Genomic DNA, 18,552 nt, shown 5'->3' on the forward strand with positions numbered 1-18,552 from the left:
TGATTTCAACTATTTAGAAAATTTAATACACAAAAAACGTCCGTATATGACTTAGATAAGAATGAAGCAAATTAGACATCTAGAAATAATAGGAAGATGTCGTACTTTTACGTTAGCTTCTGTATGCTCCCCTACGTAAGATTGAAGAAACTGCGCATGCTCGCTTTTATTTTAGATGCCACGTATCTGTTGGCGTGATTTACGCTACAAAGACAAAGCTACAAGAACTCGGTTTAAAGCTGTGAAATGTTGGTTCCTGTTTAAGCTTACTTTTGAACTGAAAACAATTCGAATATACATTATACATCGTCTAACTAAAAACGATTCGAATTCATATTATATATCGCCAAATTTAATCAATTGATACACTAACGTAAACAAGTGCAAACCGTAATGAAAAAACAATAAAGCTGTATAGAGTATCACCTGATAATTAAGATTTTACATAGAATCTTAAAGTGCGTCTAATAATTTGTGCAGGAACTGTATGTACACAATTTCATCTTCGTCTCGCACGAAACGATCACTTTAATTATTATAAATAATCTATATTTAGACTTTCAGAAAAGTCATAAGTCTTAGTCTTAAAAATTAAAGAATCATTCTCACTTAATGAAAATCAAATAATATCTATTATCTTAATAATATCTTGATGATATAATATCTTAAAATATAAATTATTTTACTTAAAATATCTATTTCATTTATTCGCAAAATGAGCTAAACAATATCCTAACCATGAAATGACCTCAGATTAAATTTGTTAAACAACATTCGAGAAGAATACTTCTAAACAAAAGTTAATAATAAAATATTTGTTTACCAGAAATAAGAATATTCCGCCATAAACTGTGGTAGAGAGGCGCATGCCCAAATTTTCCGTCATAATTCCGGTTGTAACGCCACCGAACAGATTTCTGAAACATACAAATTTGCTGTTATACTTGGGTTGGTCTAATTTCAAAATATAAATAAATAAAATTTTGCTTTAAATTTTATTATATATTGCGATCCGTAAGCTATTACTAATCTCTTACAGTGTCAAAAAAATCTTTTTTACATTTTATATGAAGAGAAAAAAAGTGCTAACTCTTTGCACACTAATATTTTTGTCTCATAAGAAGAGAAGAGAACATTTAAACTAATTAGTAATTTCGAATTTTTTTACACTTCTAAAAATGAAATTGATAAGTTGAAGACTTAATTTTTTAAAAAAAAAAATACTCCTCTAACCTCCTTAAACTATAGTAATTTTTTTCTTATATTTTAACCCCTTTGCCAGTGTCAGCCGAATCCAGTTCAGGCAACTCTTACGTGCAGTATTTGTGATGCCCGAACTGATATCGGGCAGGAGAAAATTAACGTTTCTATTTTGTGAAGCCCGAGCTGTGTTCGTTTCTACTTTAGGATACTTAATTCGCTATTTTCCTAATAGATGGCATGAGTGCTCCTAGTTTTTCACCGATTACGACTTCACTGATTAGGAGGGAAATGTGGGTGGGGATTTTGGTATACACTGTAAAAGATTTGTAAAATTTATGTTTTGGAAATCATATTGTTGTGTTTTTACATTAGTTATATCATATTTAGTTTCAACATTTTGTTTCATTTGCTCTCATTGAATAAGATGTGCGTGTAATCCATTACTTTTTTATGTGTGTGTAAAAATTCTAAGTACAGTAGTTATTGCATTTAAAATGTTATTTTAATAATAAAAAAACCATTTTCTAACTTTTATAATAATATAAAGAACAAAATTAAAAAAGTAAAGAAGAAAAAAATCTGAAATATATGTCACTGCTAAGGGGCATGGGTATTATTACTAAATTTTTTTAAAAAAATAAATAAATGAAGATGAAAATGTAACGCAGAAAAAACAATCTCGAAGTCAAAATGAGCTGGAATTCGCACCAGTTTTATTTTGCTTACATAAACCCCCCATAAAGAAATAGATGATACCCAGTCTAATAAGGAATTATTGAAAGTTTATTGGCCAGCATTTAAACCAATTGAAAAAAATAAATTTCGTCAAAAAATTACAAACAAGACCATGTCTTCTCCTTACTATTATTTTTCCATTAATATAACTGTATAATAGTTGAGAAACAACTGTATAATAGTTGTTAACCCATTGTCTCATTTAACCCATTGATACACGAACGTAAACAAATGCAAACCAGTTTCAGCCGTGTATAAACAATAACCATTTCACCTGATAATTAAGATTTTACATAGAATCTTACAGTGCGTCTAATAATTTAGGCAAGGACTGTACCTGCGGTTTCAAATGTGATTTAAATGTGACAGATTTTAAATTATTACTGAAATTCAGTACACAGAGAACAATATTGCGGACTTATTTTAAAAAGAGTTAAAATCGAAGTCGTAGATTTTCAGCAAGCAGTAATTATTTTACCAAAATTAATAAACTCGTAGCAGTACAAATAAAATTAATTGTGTTTTCGAAAGTTTATTGGTTTTTGCATTTGAGAGAATCTTCAAGTATTGTGAGATATTTATAAGGTTTTTAACAATGAATTGTGTATTGAATGGTTCGGATCTAGGGAGAAAATATTGATTTTAAAGACGAAAAAAAACTTTTTTTGTACTCGTTTTCAAAAATCTAATATATAAAATAAGGAGGTATCAGGAATTCATTGGTGAATTGTTTACATCACTAAAGCAGATAATACTTAACTAAAAATTGCATAGCAGCGTAAACTCACATCTAGTATTCTACACTGAGAGAAATTCCTGATTAAATTGCTGTAAAAAGTACCACCAGGTACTTTTTTTCCGGAATGATTTTACGTTATAACATACTGGCACAGGGTGACAATTCAGTAATTATGACTGTAAAAATCATGGTGTATCAGAATTTTTGGTTACATAAAATTTTACCATAATTATTTAGGAATTTTTTCTTCACTGTAATGTTGTTTCTACAACATTAAAAACTATTTTTACGCAATTTCAATTTGTTCTCTGCTTTTGCTTCGGTATTAGAAATTTCATCTTTGTATATGCAAATAAATTGTATAGCTATGAGGATATAGAAATTCCATTGCTGCGCAAACCCACAATGTTACTATTTTATTTTCATTTTTACAACAATAAAAGTTATTTTTGTTCGTTTTCAAGTTTGTTTTTTTTTAATTTACATATAAAATTTTTTATATTTCCTGAAAAGTTCATAAATTTGAGAGCACGCTGATTTTTTTTAATTTGCATATATATTTTTGTGAAAGGAGCCTCTGGGGTCCATCATCATTCTTTTTTTAGGAACCACAACAAAATATATATCAACAATAAATTTAAGCAATCACAAGTCAAACTAAGATAAAAGACTCTTATGCAATTTTTTTTTGTATCTTATAATGTCTGTTAAGTATGAGAGGGTCCGTTATATAAACTATATTTTCTTAAAACAGTTTATTCCTAACTATAGATGAGAACTGTTTTTTTTTACTAAAAGCTATTTATCAGAAATTTGTTCCCAAGACTGCAAAACTTTCTGAAGTAGTTTCCACTTTAAAACTCATAAATATAAGCAAAGCCAAACAACTAAATGGGAGCTATTTTTTTTTTCCCGTTCCAATACTTTTTCACATTTTCTGCTTTAAATCATGACTATCTGTAAAATGTAGTAAACAGAAATATTTACTTCTCTCAATTTTTTTTTCAATCTTAACGCTTGAGTTAATATTAAGAATAATATATCAGAAAGAGATTACTTGTTGATAGCTATAACGGATTCACATTGAAATTTTTAAAGATGTAAAAAATTAATTTAAGAGTTTAATTAAGAGTTTTAGGAATGAAAAAATAAACTGTTTCACTGAAATAGGGTTATCCTACGACACGAGGCTGTTGTAAAATAGTGTTAGCGAGTAAAATTATTAATTTTTGTTGCACATTTTGTTTCATAGATGAAGGTTGACATTGTCGATAACAACTCCCCTCACATTGGTGACCCGGACATGATGTGAACGCGCCTACCTTGACAGTAACTCCCACTTCGATCTGAAAACGCCTACTTTGATGAATGGTCCACATTGAACAGTTTACTTGCTACTTGTGACACCAACATTGTCCTCCTCACGCTGTTGCTTCTCAGTCTCGATCACATACAACGTATTCACTCGACTGCTAAAGGCAACGCAAAAGCGTCCCCGCCCGTGAACTTAATACAGCTCTCACGATCAGCACTTAAAAAGTACGGTGATATTAATACAGCTCTTCCGTCTTCTCAACTAACAGCAATGAATCACTTAGGAGTATCCGTTCATCGAATTCTGTATCACAGATACAATTCTGGTGGCGAAGGAGTACTGTAGTGCATCTACTACTACAGAAATATAATTCCAATTCACAGGTATGTAAGACATGTTAACTCGATTCTATGGTGGGGGACCTTTCCATAAATGAAGGCTGACATTGAATAATTGAAGGCTCCCCTATTGCCATTCAACCTCTGATCGCTACGCTCGCCAACCCCCGAAACTGTTTTCACAGTACCTTTTGAATGGATTGACAATTCGTAGTCGTATATTTCAGTCTGGCTTGGTTTGTGTTTGATAGCATTGTAGTTTTTATTGTTATATCTAACTGATTGAAATTACAAAAAAAAAAAAAAAAAAAAAAAAAAAAAAAAAAAAAGACAACTCGAATTAAGGTCAGAAATAAAGATGGTTACTTCAGCAAGTTAAATTTCAACTGTTATGTTGCATTCCTACAAGCTGCTCAAAGGTTACTTTTCATTAAAAGTTTAACAATTTAAATTAGTTATCGGTAACTAGTAACTAATTATCGAATTTATCTAGTAACTAATTATCAATTTTTTCCTAAGTTCTCCATGTATATTTTTATACACCTCTTCGAAATTTTAACTTATAGTTTATGTGCTCCGATCGAAAATGTAAACGCAATGTAATGAAAAGCAAAAAAAGTGGAAAATAATTTGCGACAAAGCACTAAAAAGTTGCAATAACTTTGTAGAAAATTGAAATTTGAAGAAAAAAAAACCTCGAACATAATTCACAGATAAAGATGGTCGTCAAATTTCAACAACTTATTTGCATTTCAGTGGGCTGCTGGGCCACACGCTTTTTTATTTTTACAAGCTTAACAGTTTACAGTTTTTGAACTAATTATTGAATGTTAATTTTTCTCTGTACATCTTTCTACTTTCATTCGTAATTTCACATTTTTAAGTCTCATAGTTTTGGCTCAGCAAACAAACATCCAATTTTTAATATGAAGAAATTTCGATGAGTTTGTCAGTAGAAATAACTCTAAATAGTGATATGTGTCAAAACTTGTATAAAAACATTTATAAAAGTTATTAGAAAATTTATGATATGTGTAAAAATTTGTGTAAAAACATTTCTGAAAAATATTAGAAAATTACATTTTTCATTTTAATGATTCAGCATCTCATGAAAATGGATATTTTTATTTCATACACGAAGCTTCGTTTGAAATAAGTAGATTTGTTTACCTTTGATATAAATTTTGGGGAAATCATGTACATGGGGAAATCTATTCAAGCATTTACACTTATGTAAATCTTGCAAAATATCATACTTTATTCTTTTGTGTGATATTAACATAAAAACATGTTTTTTTCTCACTCTTTTGATGCATTTTTACTCTTAAAGTTGAACATTGCTCACTCTTTTCTGGCGCATTGGCGCATGACTTGAAGTGTCAAAGCGTTTATAAAAGTCTATTTAAAGAATAAAAAAAAAATCATTTGACCCATGGTTAATCGCAATAAAACGACTACTACATTTCGTTTGTAATTAATCGTCACTTAATATTATATACTTTCTTTCATTTTATTTGTGTACATAGTTTTAAATCCGTTGCTAGAATCAATACATACATTTTACTGAGCGCCATTTTGTAATATTTGAAAAGACGTGAAGCTAACAGAGGCGTTTCTTAATTCATCCTAATATCTTCGTTAGAAAACGAGCATTCGCATCGAACAAAAGTCTCTTTTAAAATATGGAGAGAAATGGAGCGTCGAATTTAGTAAGAGAATCGAATGCTGCGAATTACTCCTTAAGAAGCTTAAGTAGTAAGTGATGTAATATTCTTTCGGAATGAAAATACTTTGTTAAACGAAGATGTAGAACTATTTTAAGAATTTTCCTAGTCAAGTTGTAATATATTCATCAAATGAGTAAAAGAAGCTCTTTAGATCTGTGTATTATGTGTAGTTAGTAATAAATTTGCACCTACGTTTAGGGTGAGCGTGAATAACAAACATTTTCGAATGAAAAAGTATGAAATGTAACGATTCGTAAGTGTTCGATTAGTCCAAGTATGAATCACTTCAATTATGATTTACTTCGATTATAAATGAGTTCAATTTCTTACTATACATAAAAATCTAATGTAGGTGTCGTAGTTTTCCATTGTTGTTGGTGCATTTTTACTGACAGGAAAATAACATGGTAGGATCCAGTTTGCCCGCATTAAATTTCATATTGGTTCAGTTGTCATCAGCATAACATAGATATACAGTCCCTGGCCAAACTACTAGACGCACTCTGAAATCCCATGCAAAAATCTTAATTATCAGGTGATACTCTATACAGCTTTATTGTTTTTGCGCGTCTGAAACCGGTTTGCACTTGTTTACGTTCGTGTATCAATGGGTAAACATTGCAATGCAATACGTTAAAAATAAATGCAAATAGGAAGTATATAAAAACTCTCCCGTATTAAAACCCTTTACGTGTATGTTTAAATATAAAAGTATTGCATACAAACTCGTGCAAAGCATGTCATTATTAAGAAACAACAACGTGACTAATCATTGGGTCTAATGATTATAATATACTAATATAGTACCTGATATAAATAAATATTCAATAGTTATATAATATATCGTCGAATTTGTCTAATCGTCGAATTATATATCGTCTCATTTAACCCATTGATACACTGATGTAAACAAGTGCAAACAGTCACGTGAAAACAATAAAGCTGTATAGAGTATCACCTGATAATAAAAATTTCACATAGAATCTTATAATGTGTCTAACAATTCGGCCAGGGACTGTAAGTCATAAAGCTATTGTTTTCTTATAAATATTTTTGCATCCCTAATTTAAAGGTATTTACCTGTACTGTAACTATCACGTTTTTGATTTCGTTTGTTTTCCAAATTAAGTGTTTAAGAGGGTTGCTTTTATTATTACGTGGAAATTACATTAAATGCATTATTATGTAATTATTATTATTAATTTATTATTTTTATTATTATTAATGTTTTATTATTATTAATTTATTATTATTATGAAAGCAGAAATTACATTATTATGAAAAGCAGAAATTACATTATTATGAATTACGATTTCACGAGATTTGTTAAATGGTTTGGAAGTTAACTTTCAGCCGCATAGTGATGATTGTCGAAATTGTGTTTAAAATATACATCCGTTCGTTTGGTAATCAAAAATATTAAATTTCAACTTTTAATTTTAAATCTTGCGTCAAAAAATGATTACTTAAAAAGATTCACTAATAGATCTTAATGGAAAGTAGCGTTTTCTTCTTAGTTCATATATTTTTAGTTGAATAATTTCAACTCTTTCATATCAAGGTGAACGTCAGCAAACAGGGGGCCTTTAATATGAAATGAATATAAAATGAATTTATAAAATGAATATAAACATTTCACACACTGTTAAAATTTTCATTCTAAAACTATGGTAAAATAACTGGCAGCTGTCTGATTAACCGTAAGTTTACAGTAAAGAACATATCTTTCCTTTATGGTTTGAAACCATTGACAAAAAGTATGGTTATAAAACCATGAATGCAAAACTATACGGATTTTTAACCATTTGCAGCTAGCATTTTTCAAAAATGTAAAAAAAAAATTATTATTTAACTATACACAGGAGCTCGGATTTTCGTAAGATAATGGGCATTGGAGAATGCCGGACACTGAAAATTCTTCATGTGGTGAAGGGAATGGAGGAAATAGTGTGGTGTCAACACTAGGACTCGAACTACAGTTCTGCTGGTCATGAAATTGTCAGATAAGCCAGCTCGGTTATAATATGTACGCAGTTGCGGAGAACTAAGTAGCTTCATGAGATGGTTCTAGTGGATGCGATAAAATTCCGGTTGTTTAACCGTATTAGGTGAAAACAGTTAATAAACAATTTTTCTAAAACTTAACAGTTTGATTACCATTTTACTTATGGTTATTTGACTGCGTTGATTTAATATAATAAAATAACCGTTTAATAAATTGTTATCTAACCATTTTTTCCGAGAAATTTCTAACAGTGCGCATGCACATTTTTTATTTGAACAAATTGGCCGACGCAGCCGCAGCCAACATATTAAACTCATATATTAAATTACTTACAACATATTGAACTAATATTTTATCCATTAAACAAGACAAATTTTTCTTTTAATTTTTAAAAGAATATTTCGATACTTATTTTTGTTTCTTTGTGCTTCCGAATTTCAAATCCATTAAACACTACTATTTACTTCAAAAAGAATCATTTGGAGTACTTGCATTCATTTTTTTAAAAAAATAACTAAACAAGGTGTATATTTTTAAAATAATATTTACCCTAAAGGAATTGAGAAAGAAACCAATGTTGAAACTAGACTGTATGTTCTAAAATCTTCGGCTAAACCAGAACGCCTGCAAAAGAGAGAGAAAAAAAAATTCGGTTTTTGCTTATATATTTATTCTACTGTTTGTTTTAATATTCAGACAACTGATTTAAATTAATCTCATAATCACACCATAATAATGTGCAATAAATAATTTCAAGAAAATGAAATTTCTAGAAGTAGAATATAAAAATGTGGGAAAGTAATACGAAAGTAAAATATAGGTATTAAACTTTAGAATGAATTGAATAAAAAGATTTTTGTTCTTCAGTTTGCATAAATATGCCATTTGAAAAAAGAAGCATTATGCTTCTTATATGCTTAATTATTCAAACTGCTTATTTTGTTATCGAGCATTTATTTTGCTAATAAGTTTAAGGTTTTATTCACCAATCATACTAAAGTAAAAATCTGTTTTAATTAAAATTAAGAGTCTAACAAAACTAAAGTGAAAAAGTTTTCATTTTAATGTTTCATGAATTATTAATAAATAATAAAGTCGTTGCTGCAAAAAATAAATAAAAATAAAATAAATTATTCAAAAATAAAAATAAACTAATGCAGTTATTTGCAAAGAAACGTGTTAAATTTCCAGAAATTTAATAAAAAAAATCTTTTACAAAAAAAAGCACTAGGACCAAGTTCGCCAACCATAATTATCTGGTAGGTACTTATTGGTTGTTGATTAATTTTCCCAAGTAATTAACATACCGACAAGGAAAAAAAGTCACATGAACCATTAAGACAAATTTTCAACAAAATGTTTGTGAAAAACTGAATTTCGTTTCTTGTCTTTATGAAATAAAGGTATTAGCTTACTTAATTTTAACCCTTTTGCATTCTAAGTTATTTTGAACTTATTATTGGTTTTATCGTGCGCTTTGAACACATGTACAATAAAGAATATAGAAAGTCCAGATCTTATAATAATGAGGGGAACTGTTAACTACGGTATACTATTCCAGAAAAACAACTTTCTGGGTGATTTATCAGAGTATCATATGTACTAAGATAATACAAATAATTTATACAAATAATTTGTACAAATAATTTATAATTTATGTTATAATTTTATAATTATGTTATAATTTTTGAATAGCCGACCCAATTTTTGAGTTTACTACTACTAATATTCAGTTCCGTAGCATTGTCATTTTAAACTTGATCCAGAAGACACGGGAACTTTTGGATCGAGCATTGGGAGAAATTTGCCATCGTGGAGGACTCTTTTGATGGAACTATCCCGCATTTGCGTTACATGGAGAGGAAAACCACGAAAACCTCCCACGGTTAGCCTGACAGCAAGGGGACTCTAACCGCTGATCCAATTACCACTGAGAACATTTTATGTTTGCAGTGTAATTGGTGCTAGTCAGCCATCGTTGGGATTTGAACCCGGTTCACCTGATTGGAAGGCGAACGCTCTATCCCCTGAGCCATCACGACTCAGAAGTAAAGTGAAGGAGGTTCACCTGTGTACCGGATGTTGGGCAATTCTAAATGTAATGAACTTGTGGACCGGGAGAGCCTGGTTTGTAAGGCACTGGGCCCATGTCCAAGAGGTCGTGGGTTCTTTGAGTACAGTATTAATTTGATATAATTACTTAATTTGAATTAGTTTTTAAAGGGAAAAACTGTTGTGCAATACCTAGGACTTGTGTGTGCGTTGGACTCACGCTTGTAAGAACGGGGGTTCGAATCCAGCCGGCCGAAGACTCACCGCGTAGTAAATTGTGATTGCTGCAAGCTAAATCTGTCGGGTCAAAAGGTTCTCCATGTTCATATAACAAATTACACCTCTGGAGGTACTGAATTGGAGATTGATCGTTCTCTGGTTCAGGCCAAAATTACGATCTGTGGCTGAATGAATGCTTGTAATTGTGGGTTCACTGTATGAACGGGTGTGACGTATGGGTGTGGCAAAAGTCGAAACAAAACTGAACAGGAACTATCGCCCCCATTTCCTTCATGGCTTACGACGACAATAACATTATATACTTTTGAACTTATGACATCAACTAAAAACTTTGTTGTAGTTATTTAAATAACGGCAAAAAAGAAAGAAATTTGAGTACACTATAAACAAACTATCAATTTCTTTGCTGTCCACTAAAAGCGCATGCAATAACATTAATTCATAGCAGTTCGAACAGAACCACGAAAAATTTTTACTTTATCCAGAGTTCATTATAGTGGGGTTTGAGTCGTGGTGGCTCAAGGAATAGAGAGCTCTTCTTTCAATGAGGTGAACCGGGTTCGACTCCCAGCCATAGCAGGACGATTCGAATTCCACCCCCAGCTCGCACCGACCACTGTCCCGATGTAATATCCTCCGTAGTAGACGAATCATGGGTGACAGTCCCCTTGCTGGCAGGCTGGCCGCGGGAGATTTTCGTGGTTTTCCTTTTCGTGTAATTCAAATGCAGGTAAGCTTCATCAAAGAGTCCTCTATGAAGGGAAATTTCTCCCAATACTTGATCCAGGAGTTCTCTTGTTTTCTGGATTGGGGTCAAAGTTACAAAGTAACGGAGTTGAGCATTGATAGTCGTAAACTGAAACTCGGGTCGGTTGTTATAATGTAATATAATGGGTTAGACTGTACTTACCTGGCTGCTTTCAAAGCTGCTGAATAGGAACAAGATATGAGAGGACCAGCTCCTAATCCTTTCAGCAATAGACCAGTTATAATCATCCATACTTTTCTATTTAATAAAAAGAGAAATATATATACTTTGTATAGTGTATTAAAAAAAGGGAACATTGCATCACTATTTAAGTTCTGAGACATTTTCCACTTCAACCGACATACTACCAATTGTACGACTAAACTTGATGTGCCATTATTTCACTGTTGTTGTTTTTAATGACATTTGGAGAAACCTCACTCATTTGTCAGACTGATTCCACAATTTAGATATAGATATGAAGGGGAAGAAGAAATTTTTTTAACCTGTTATAAAACAAAATTCAATACAAAATTTTTAACAAAATTTTAAGTTTTAAAAGTAATAAAAGTGGGCAACAAATCTTAAAACATATGGAACAAATTAAAATTGTAAATATAGTAAAATTAATAAATTTGATGGGTCACGTCTGTGGATAGTCACAACTTGGTAAAAAGGTAAAAAGCTCGATAATTTTTACCGTAGTGCTTTGGTGCCGGTTTTGATAAAATTGACATTATGATTTTATAATATGTGATCTGTTTTGGAATATTTGGTAAAGTTTTGTAATTATTACAAAATGGGTCCGCATGCATTCAACTATTAATTCGGTTAAATTTACTTTTCTGTTTCGTGTTCTTTACTAATTGCGTGGCGATAGGATCTATAATTTTGAAAAGCCAGAAAAACCGAATGAATTGTTTAAATACTGTATATTTTGATTTTATTAACTGGAATTATGGGATTTTTTACTAGAAATATCATTACCAATCATGCGGTAATTTTACTGGAATTATTTTCGCCATGTAGAGTAATGGAATCTCAACTGTGCCTGATGACAATCTCAGGTTTCAATCGCTTAGATTTCTAAGAGTTACTACTAATACTTTCTTAGAAAACCACAAAACCTCCCACGGTTAGCCTAACGGCAAGGCTACGCTATTCCATGATCCGCCTACCACTGAGGATATTTTCTTTGAGTTCTCACATTGCAACTAGAGTTTTGCCGGTCTATAAAATTAACAAACAAAAGGCACAAAATAAAAATGCCCCTCAATATTAAAAAAGTCATAAGGGTCGCCGACGCTGTCAACTCAACGTTGCGATTTGTCTTATTGCGAAAAAATAATGTAACTTAGAAACTTGAAATTACTATGGCGTTTAGAAACGTATACGGGGATTACGATGGAATAAAAAAAATTAACATTCTATAATATTTTCGAGAATTATTAACTGTTAAACTTTTTGGAAATAATACCATGCAGACCGCTCTACATTCGGGCGTCAGGAATGAACCAAAATTCTAACGCAACTTCTTAAAATTTGACAAGCTGAAAGGACCCATTTGTCTATGAAAAAACACAGAATTCTTTTCTAATTTGTTTGAAAATAGTTGCCATTTTGAGTGCTTTATTTTTATGTGAATATTTTCTCACTATTTTGCTTTGCGTTGCAATTTGATTTGATGCTCAAAATTTATAAGAATTGGAAATTTAAAATTACGAAAGAGTGTAGAAAAAAAGTTTAGAAAAAACGATGAAACAAAATATGATGAATAAAATTCGACTATTAGTTAAAAATTATATGCAGTTAAACTTGTAGAAAATAAAAAAAAACGTATTGGCCGATCAATTTCTGCTTTTTTCTTTGCTTTAATAATTCACTATTTATCAATTGTGGTAGAAAAATATTTTTCATCTAGAATTATCTTTATTTCTTTATTTTATAAGCTCACACCCGAGTAGATGTCAGTGAAATATAACAGGAGAGAGATTATATGTTACCAATTATAAATCTAAACATTCAACCGATGATTATTTTTCAAATCTAGGTAATCATTCATTTCATTAAGATAAACACATCGACATAATTTTATGTAAGTAATTTCATGTAATAAACAAATGATGGCTTTGGGGGATTGAAAGCCTGATGATTCTCCTTCGCAAACATTCGAATCAATATTATTTGAAAAGAATTGTGTATTTTTCCCTACCTTTGTATTCATTATAACAACTGTAGTGTATCTACCACTACAAAAATAGAATTCCAATTCACTAGTATATAAGGCATGTCAACTCGATTCCATGCTGGGGTACCTTTTCATAGACGAAAGTTGACATTGTCGATAACTCCTCTCCATGCATTGGTGTCCACCTTGACTGAATTTCCCACTTCAAACTGAATACGCCTATATTATCAAAAACGCCCTCTATAATTTGAACACGCCTACTTCGATGAATGGCCCACATTGTACTGTTGACTTGCTATTTGTGACATTGTCCTCCTCTTACTGTTGTTTCTCTCTCTTGATCACATACAACGTAAAACATATACATTCGACTGCCAACAGCAACACAGGAGCGACAGTGAACTTAATACAGCACTCAAAAGTGCGGTGATCTTAATACATCTCTCCCGGATTCTCACAAAACAGCAATGAATGAACTTGTGGTATCCTTACATCGAATTCTATCACACATATAATTCTGGTGAGGGAGTACTGTTTTGTATCTACCACTACAAAATATAATTCCAATTCACTAAAGACATATGTTAACACGATTCTATGGTGGAGTGTTCCTCTTTCTGGATCTTCACTCAATGACTACTCACGACCCAATGATCAGACTCATGGAGCTCTTCCTGACCCGACCGAATTAGGTAGTTAGGGAATTGCGACTCACGACTCACGCTGTTTATCAATCGCAGCTGCTGATCTAGAATATGGCCACTTATCATCACCACGGACGTGGCGGAAAAAGACAAACCGAGACTCCAACACGAAACTCAACGATACAGGAGATACAACGATGGATGGAAATTCCACATGAGGAATGCGGACGTGGCGGAAAGCGTCAAACCGAAAGCCCGAGACGTAATCCTATGACGATTGAACCACCCACGGATCCTATGGAATTAGAGATATATGAGAGAATGATGGAAGCANATTTTCATGATGGATGGGTTAGAGGCCGCTGCGCGGCCTAGGTACCCAATTTATTTTAAATAAAGTAAGTAAAGTCTATGGTGGAGTATCTTTTCATAGAGGAAGGTTGACATTGTCGATAACTCCTCTCCATACCATAAAAACAAAAACTATTAAACTCTATCGATTCATCAGCGTTTGAATTGCTTAACGTGACAACTTTATCTGTCAACAATGAGCAATCAATCAAATGAAACGCTACATTTAATATGTCAAACAAATCGTTTAAATAACATTGATTTAAAGCATTATCTTATTTTTGATTTTTTTTTTCTGAAGTGAAATATGGGAGAGTAGAAGTATTGTGCTCTAATTTATTTTTCGACTTAAGAACTTTCATGAGAAAACCCTAAAAAAGCATTCCATTAATAAAAAAGAAGTCTGAAAAACCATAAAAAAACCTTGCACAAAGAAAATATTTCTTGATGGCGTCGATTTTCTTTTTCTGCTGTAAAGTTAGACGGTGCTTTTGAAATGGCTTTAAAATAAAATTGGATAAATATTCTTTATAATGTAATGTCGCTCAAAAACGCCGAGAAATTTTTCAATAGATATTTTTATTTGTTTTTTCATAAAAAGTAAAATATTTATCGAGTTGAAATTAGACTGAAAATATTTCAAATCTTCCAAATTTAGAAAACTGTCAAATGTAAATTTTTAAGTGTCTTTTTTTCTTTTATTTTAAGTCCAACGAGTGAAATTTTTACGTTTTGTTTTCCAAAACCACAACAGAACAAATCACGCATTCTACATTTTACATTTAAAAACATAAAACTTAATTGCAACATAAAAACTTAATTTTCGAAAGTATTCTTCCAATTGTTTTAAAAATGCAAACAACTGGAGTGTTTTGTGTATTTTAAGTCTAATCAAGAGAGAAAGGAACAGACAAAGAATATTCATTACTAAATATTCAATTTTAAATTTTAAAAAAGTTCTTTTTCTTGAATTTATTGAACGAGAACCATTCGATTTGGTTCACATTTACATTTCGTCATGGAAAATTTCAAAAGTTAAAATCATGTAAAAGCTTTCAAGCCTTACCTTTAAAAAAATGTCTCTTATTATTAAACAAATTAATAAAAAATAAATAAAGAATTATTAAAATTTATTTATTGTGTAAAATAAGTTTTGGATGAAGCAATTTTATCTTAGTCTGCAAAAACTTTTTAAATCACCCAGAAAATTTTAAAAATATTGCGAAATGCACAAAAAATAAAATTAACAGTTAAAAAATTTAAAATTAAATTTGAAATAAAAATTTTAAATAAAATGGAAAATTAAAATTACGTAACAATCTCAATAAATAAAGCATTTTTTCCTTTTATTATTTTCACGCTAAATCAAACGAAATCAAACGCAAGTCGGTCAGATTTATAGTTCAGAATAATGTTAAGGAATTTATTCGCATAAACATAAGTCGTAAATAGTACATTTTTATTGAAAAAATGTACTACTTACTAAAGAGAAAAGGGTTCTCAATAGTTTAGCGTAGGCAAAAAATCCTTCTTTTTTGGATGTACAGCATTAACAAAAGAAAAATACAATTAAATTCCATTTTTTTCTGTACCATTAGGATATTTTAAATTATAATTAATTGAACAAATATAACATTTACAGTCTCTAGCCAAATTATTAGACACACCGTAAGACTTTATGTAAAATCTTAATTATCAGGTGATACTCTATACAGCTTTATTGTTTTTACACTACTATTTGCACTTGTTTACGTTCGTGTATCAATGGGTTAACATTGTAATGCAATACGTCTAAAATAAATACAAATAAGAAGTATATTTAAAATCTCCTAAATAAAAACCCTCAAATATAACAATATTGCCTATAAACTCGTGCAAAGCGTGTCATTATTAAAACACTACAGTGCTTCTAATGATTTAATCTAATTATTATAATATACTAGTATAATGCTTGATGTAATAAATATTCTATATTTATATAATACATCGTCTAATGTATCCAGTCGTTGAATTTATATTATATATCGTCTCATTTAACCCATTGATACGTTAACGTAAACAAGTGCAAACAGTCTGTGTAAAAACAATAAAGCTGTATAGAGTATCACCTGATAATTAAGATTTTACATAGAATCTTAAGAGTGTGTCTAATAATTTGGCAAGGGACTGTATGTACTGTAACCTGTTGTTTTTAATTCATCTATCATTGTTAATATACAGCATAAAATGAATGAAATCTTTCTTACGGTTTGAAGTTAATAAAAGATGCTGGTCCTATAAGAACGAAGGCAACTGTCATTATCATACAACCTCCAGTTTGTAGTAAGAACTCACCACCCTGTGGAAGATTGTTTACATTAAGCTTGAATAACATTCAAAATATAAATATGTATAGTTGAAAATAATAACATTCAAGTAAAGTGATCACATTTAAATAGAGCGATTTAAATTTGCATTAACCCGTTGGACCGGTGAATGAAAAAAAATATGGCCTGCACGTTCCGAGTGTAGTAAGAAATACGAATACATACTAATATAAACATGAATAATTTAAAATATAAACATGTAATGTTGAAAATAAGGAAAATAAAGGAAGAAAAGGTTGCCAACATAAACAAATACCACGTGTCAACANGATTTAAATTTGCCTTAACCAGTTGGACCGGTGAAAGAAAAAAAAACGGCCTGCACGTTCCGAGTGTAGTAAGAAATACGAATACATACTAATATAAACATGAATAATTTAAAATATAAACATGTAATGTTGAAAATAAGGAAAATAAAGGAAGAAAAGGTTGCCAACATAAACAAATACCACGTGTCAACAACCAATCAGGATCTCTGTTTGCCGATATCCTATTGACAATAATGAGTATATTCGCACAAAACCCGATATTTACTTTTCTGAAAGATTTCTAATTTCTTTAAAAATGAACACGATTACAATGTGATTTTAAAAAAATAATTCTGCAGCGTTATTTTAGAAACATTTATTTTTATCCCCTTAGTTACAAATGAAACGTTTTGGACACATATTTTTTGAGATATTTTAAATTAATATCAACCCATCCACATATTATTTTTAAAAATAAAATTTTTTTTAAAAGAAGGAACACGCAAACTGTACGTTTTTTCTTTCTTTTTATTTAAAAAAAAAATTACGTTTACGCACCAGTGCTTAACATTTCAGTACAGACTTTATCTGCCTAATGTGAAATGAAAAGTTTAAAAAAGACGATACATTCGCCTTCTATACGGGAACATAAATTCCTGTTTAACAACAAAAGCTATTAAAAAACACTTTCGTTTAAGCCTCATATTAAATAAAGACACAAATAAATGAAAAAGAGGGAATTATTTAAAAAAAAAAAGAATCTAAATCATTGGAGTAAAAGAAACGGGGAAAAAAAACTTAAAAGTAACGGATAAATCTGCACTTCTTCCTTTAAAACTGGAAAAGTATTTAGTTCTCAAATATATCCAAGCAAAATTGTTTAATCATCCGCAAATACTCGACGCAAACTTAAATGTAGCAGAAAGTACGTTTGAATTTAAATGTCAGTGTCCACAGTTATTCCTATGATGGAAGAAAAAAGAAGATGATGAGTTAAACGTTGACCACACATGAGCTGTCTTAAAAACATTTTTGACAAATAGATACCATTTATTAAAACTGTTTTAAAACTAATTTTAGATCTAAATTATGAAATATGCTGAAATTTTTCGTTTCAATGTAAAGTCTTGGCTGTGTGTTATATTATGTTATATTATATTATAACCGTCGTTGAATAGCCGACCCAATTTTATGGGTTTACCACTACTAATGTTCAACTCTGTAGCCTTGTCATTTTGAATCCAATCCAGAAGACAAGGGAACTCCTGGATCGAATATTGGGAGATTTTCCTTCGTGGCCTGAAGGCAAGGGGACTCTAACGCGTGATCCGTCTACCACTGAGGATATTTCACGTCAACACTGTGGTCGGGTGAAAAACTGAGGAAATAGTGTTGTTGCTGTTGACTTATGCCTGTTAAGGCAGACAGGTGCGATTGTTCCAGTGGCGCCATGTATGGCCAAGAATTCTACTTCTGCCACACCCATACGTGACGCCCGTTCATAGGGCGGACCCATTCATACATCCATTCATTCATGCACAGATCGTAAGTTTGACCTATATCAGAGAACGATCCATCTCCAATTCAGTACCCTTAGAGGTATTGATTTGTTATGAGTACATGGAGGACTTTGAGATTCGACAGATTTAACGT

At 31.0% G+C, this 18,552-nt stretch overlaps 1 protein-coding gene across 1 annotated transcript in view; it reads right to left on the reverse strand.

The window, feature by feature from the left end:
• Window positions 1-823: 823 nt before the first annotated feature.
• Window positions 824-18,552, reverse strand: part of LOC107440856 (MFS-type transporter SLC18B1) — a gene marked incomplete at its 3' end in the record, with an annotated part of 58,866 nt that continues 41,137 nt past the window's right edge. The window contains 4 exon segments of the mRNA XM_043046668.2: window positions 824-917; window positions 8,612-8,686; window positions 11,265-11,360; window positions 16,532-16,623. Coding sequence (XP_042902602.1) covers window positions 824-917; window positions 8,612-8,686; window positions 11,265-11,360; window positions 16,532-16,623 — 357 coding nt within the window.

This window comes from Parasteatoda tepidariorum, chromosome 8, assembly GCF_043381705.1.
Source record: "Parasteatoda tepidariorum isolate YZ-2023 chromosome 8, CAS_Ptep_4.0, whole genome shotgun sequence".
NCBI lineage: Eukaryota > Metazoa > Arthropoda > Arachnida > Araneae > Theridiidae > Parasteatoda > Parasteatoda tepidariorum.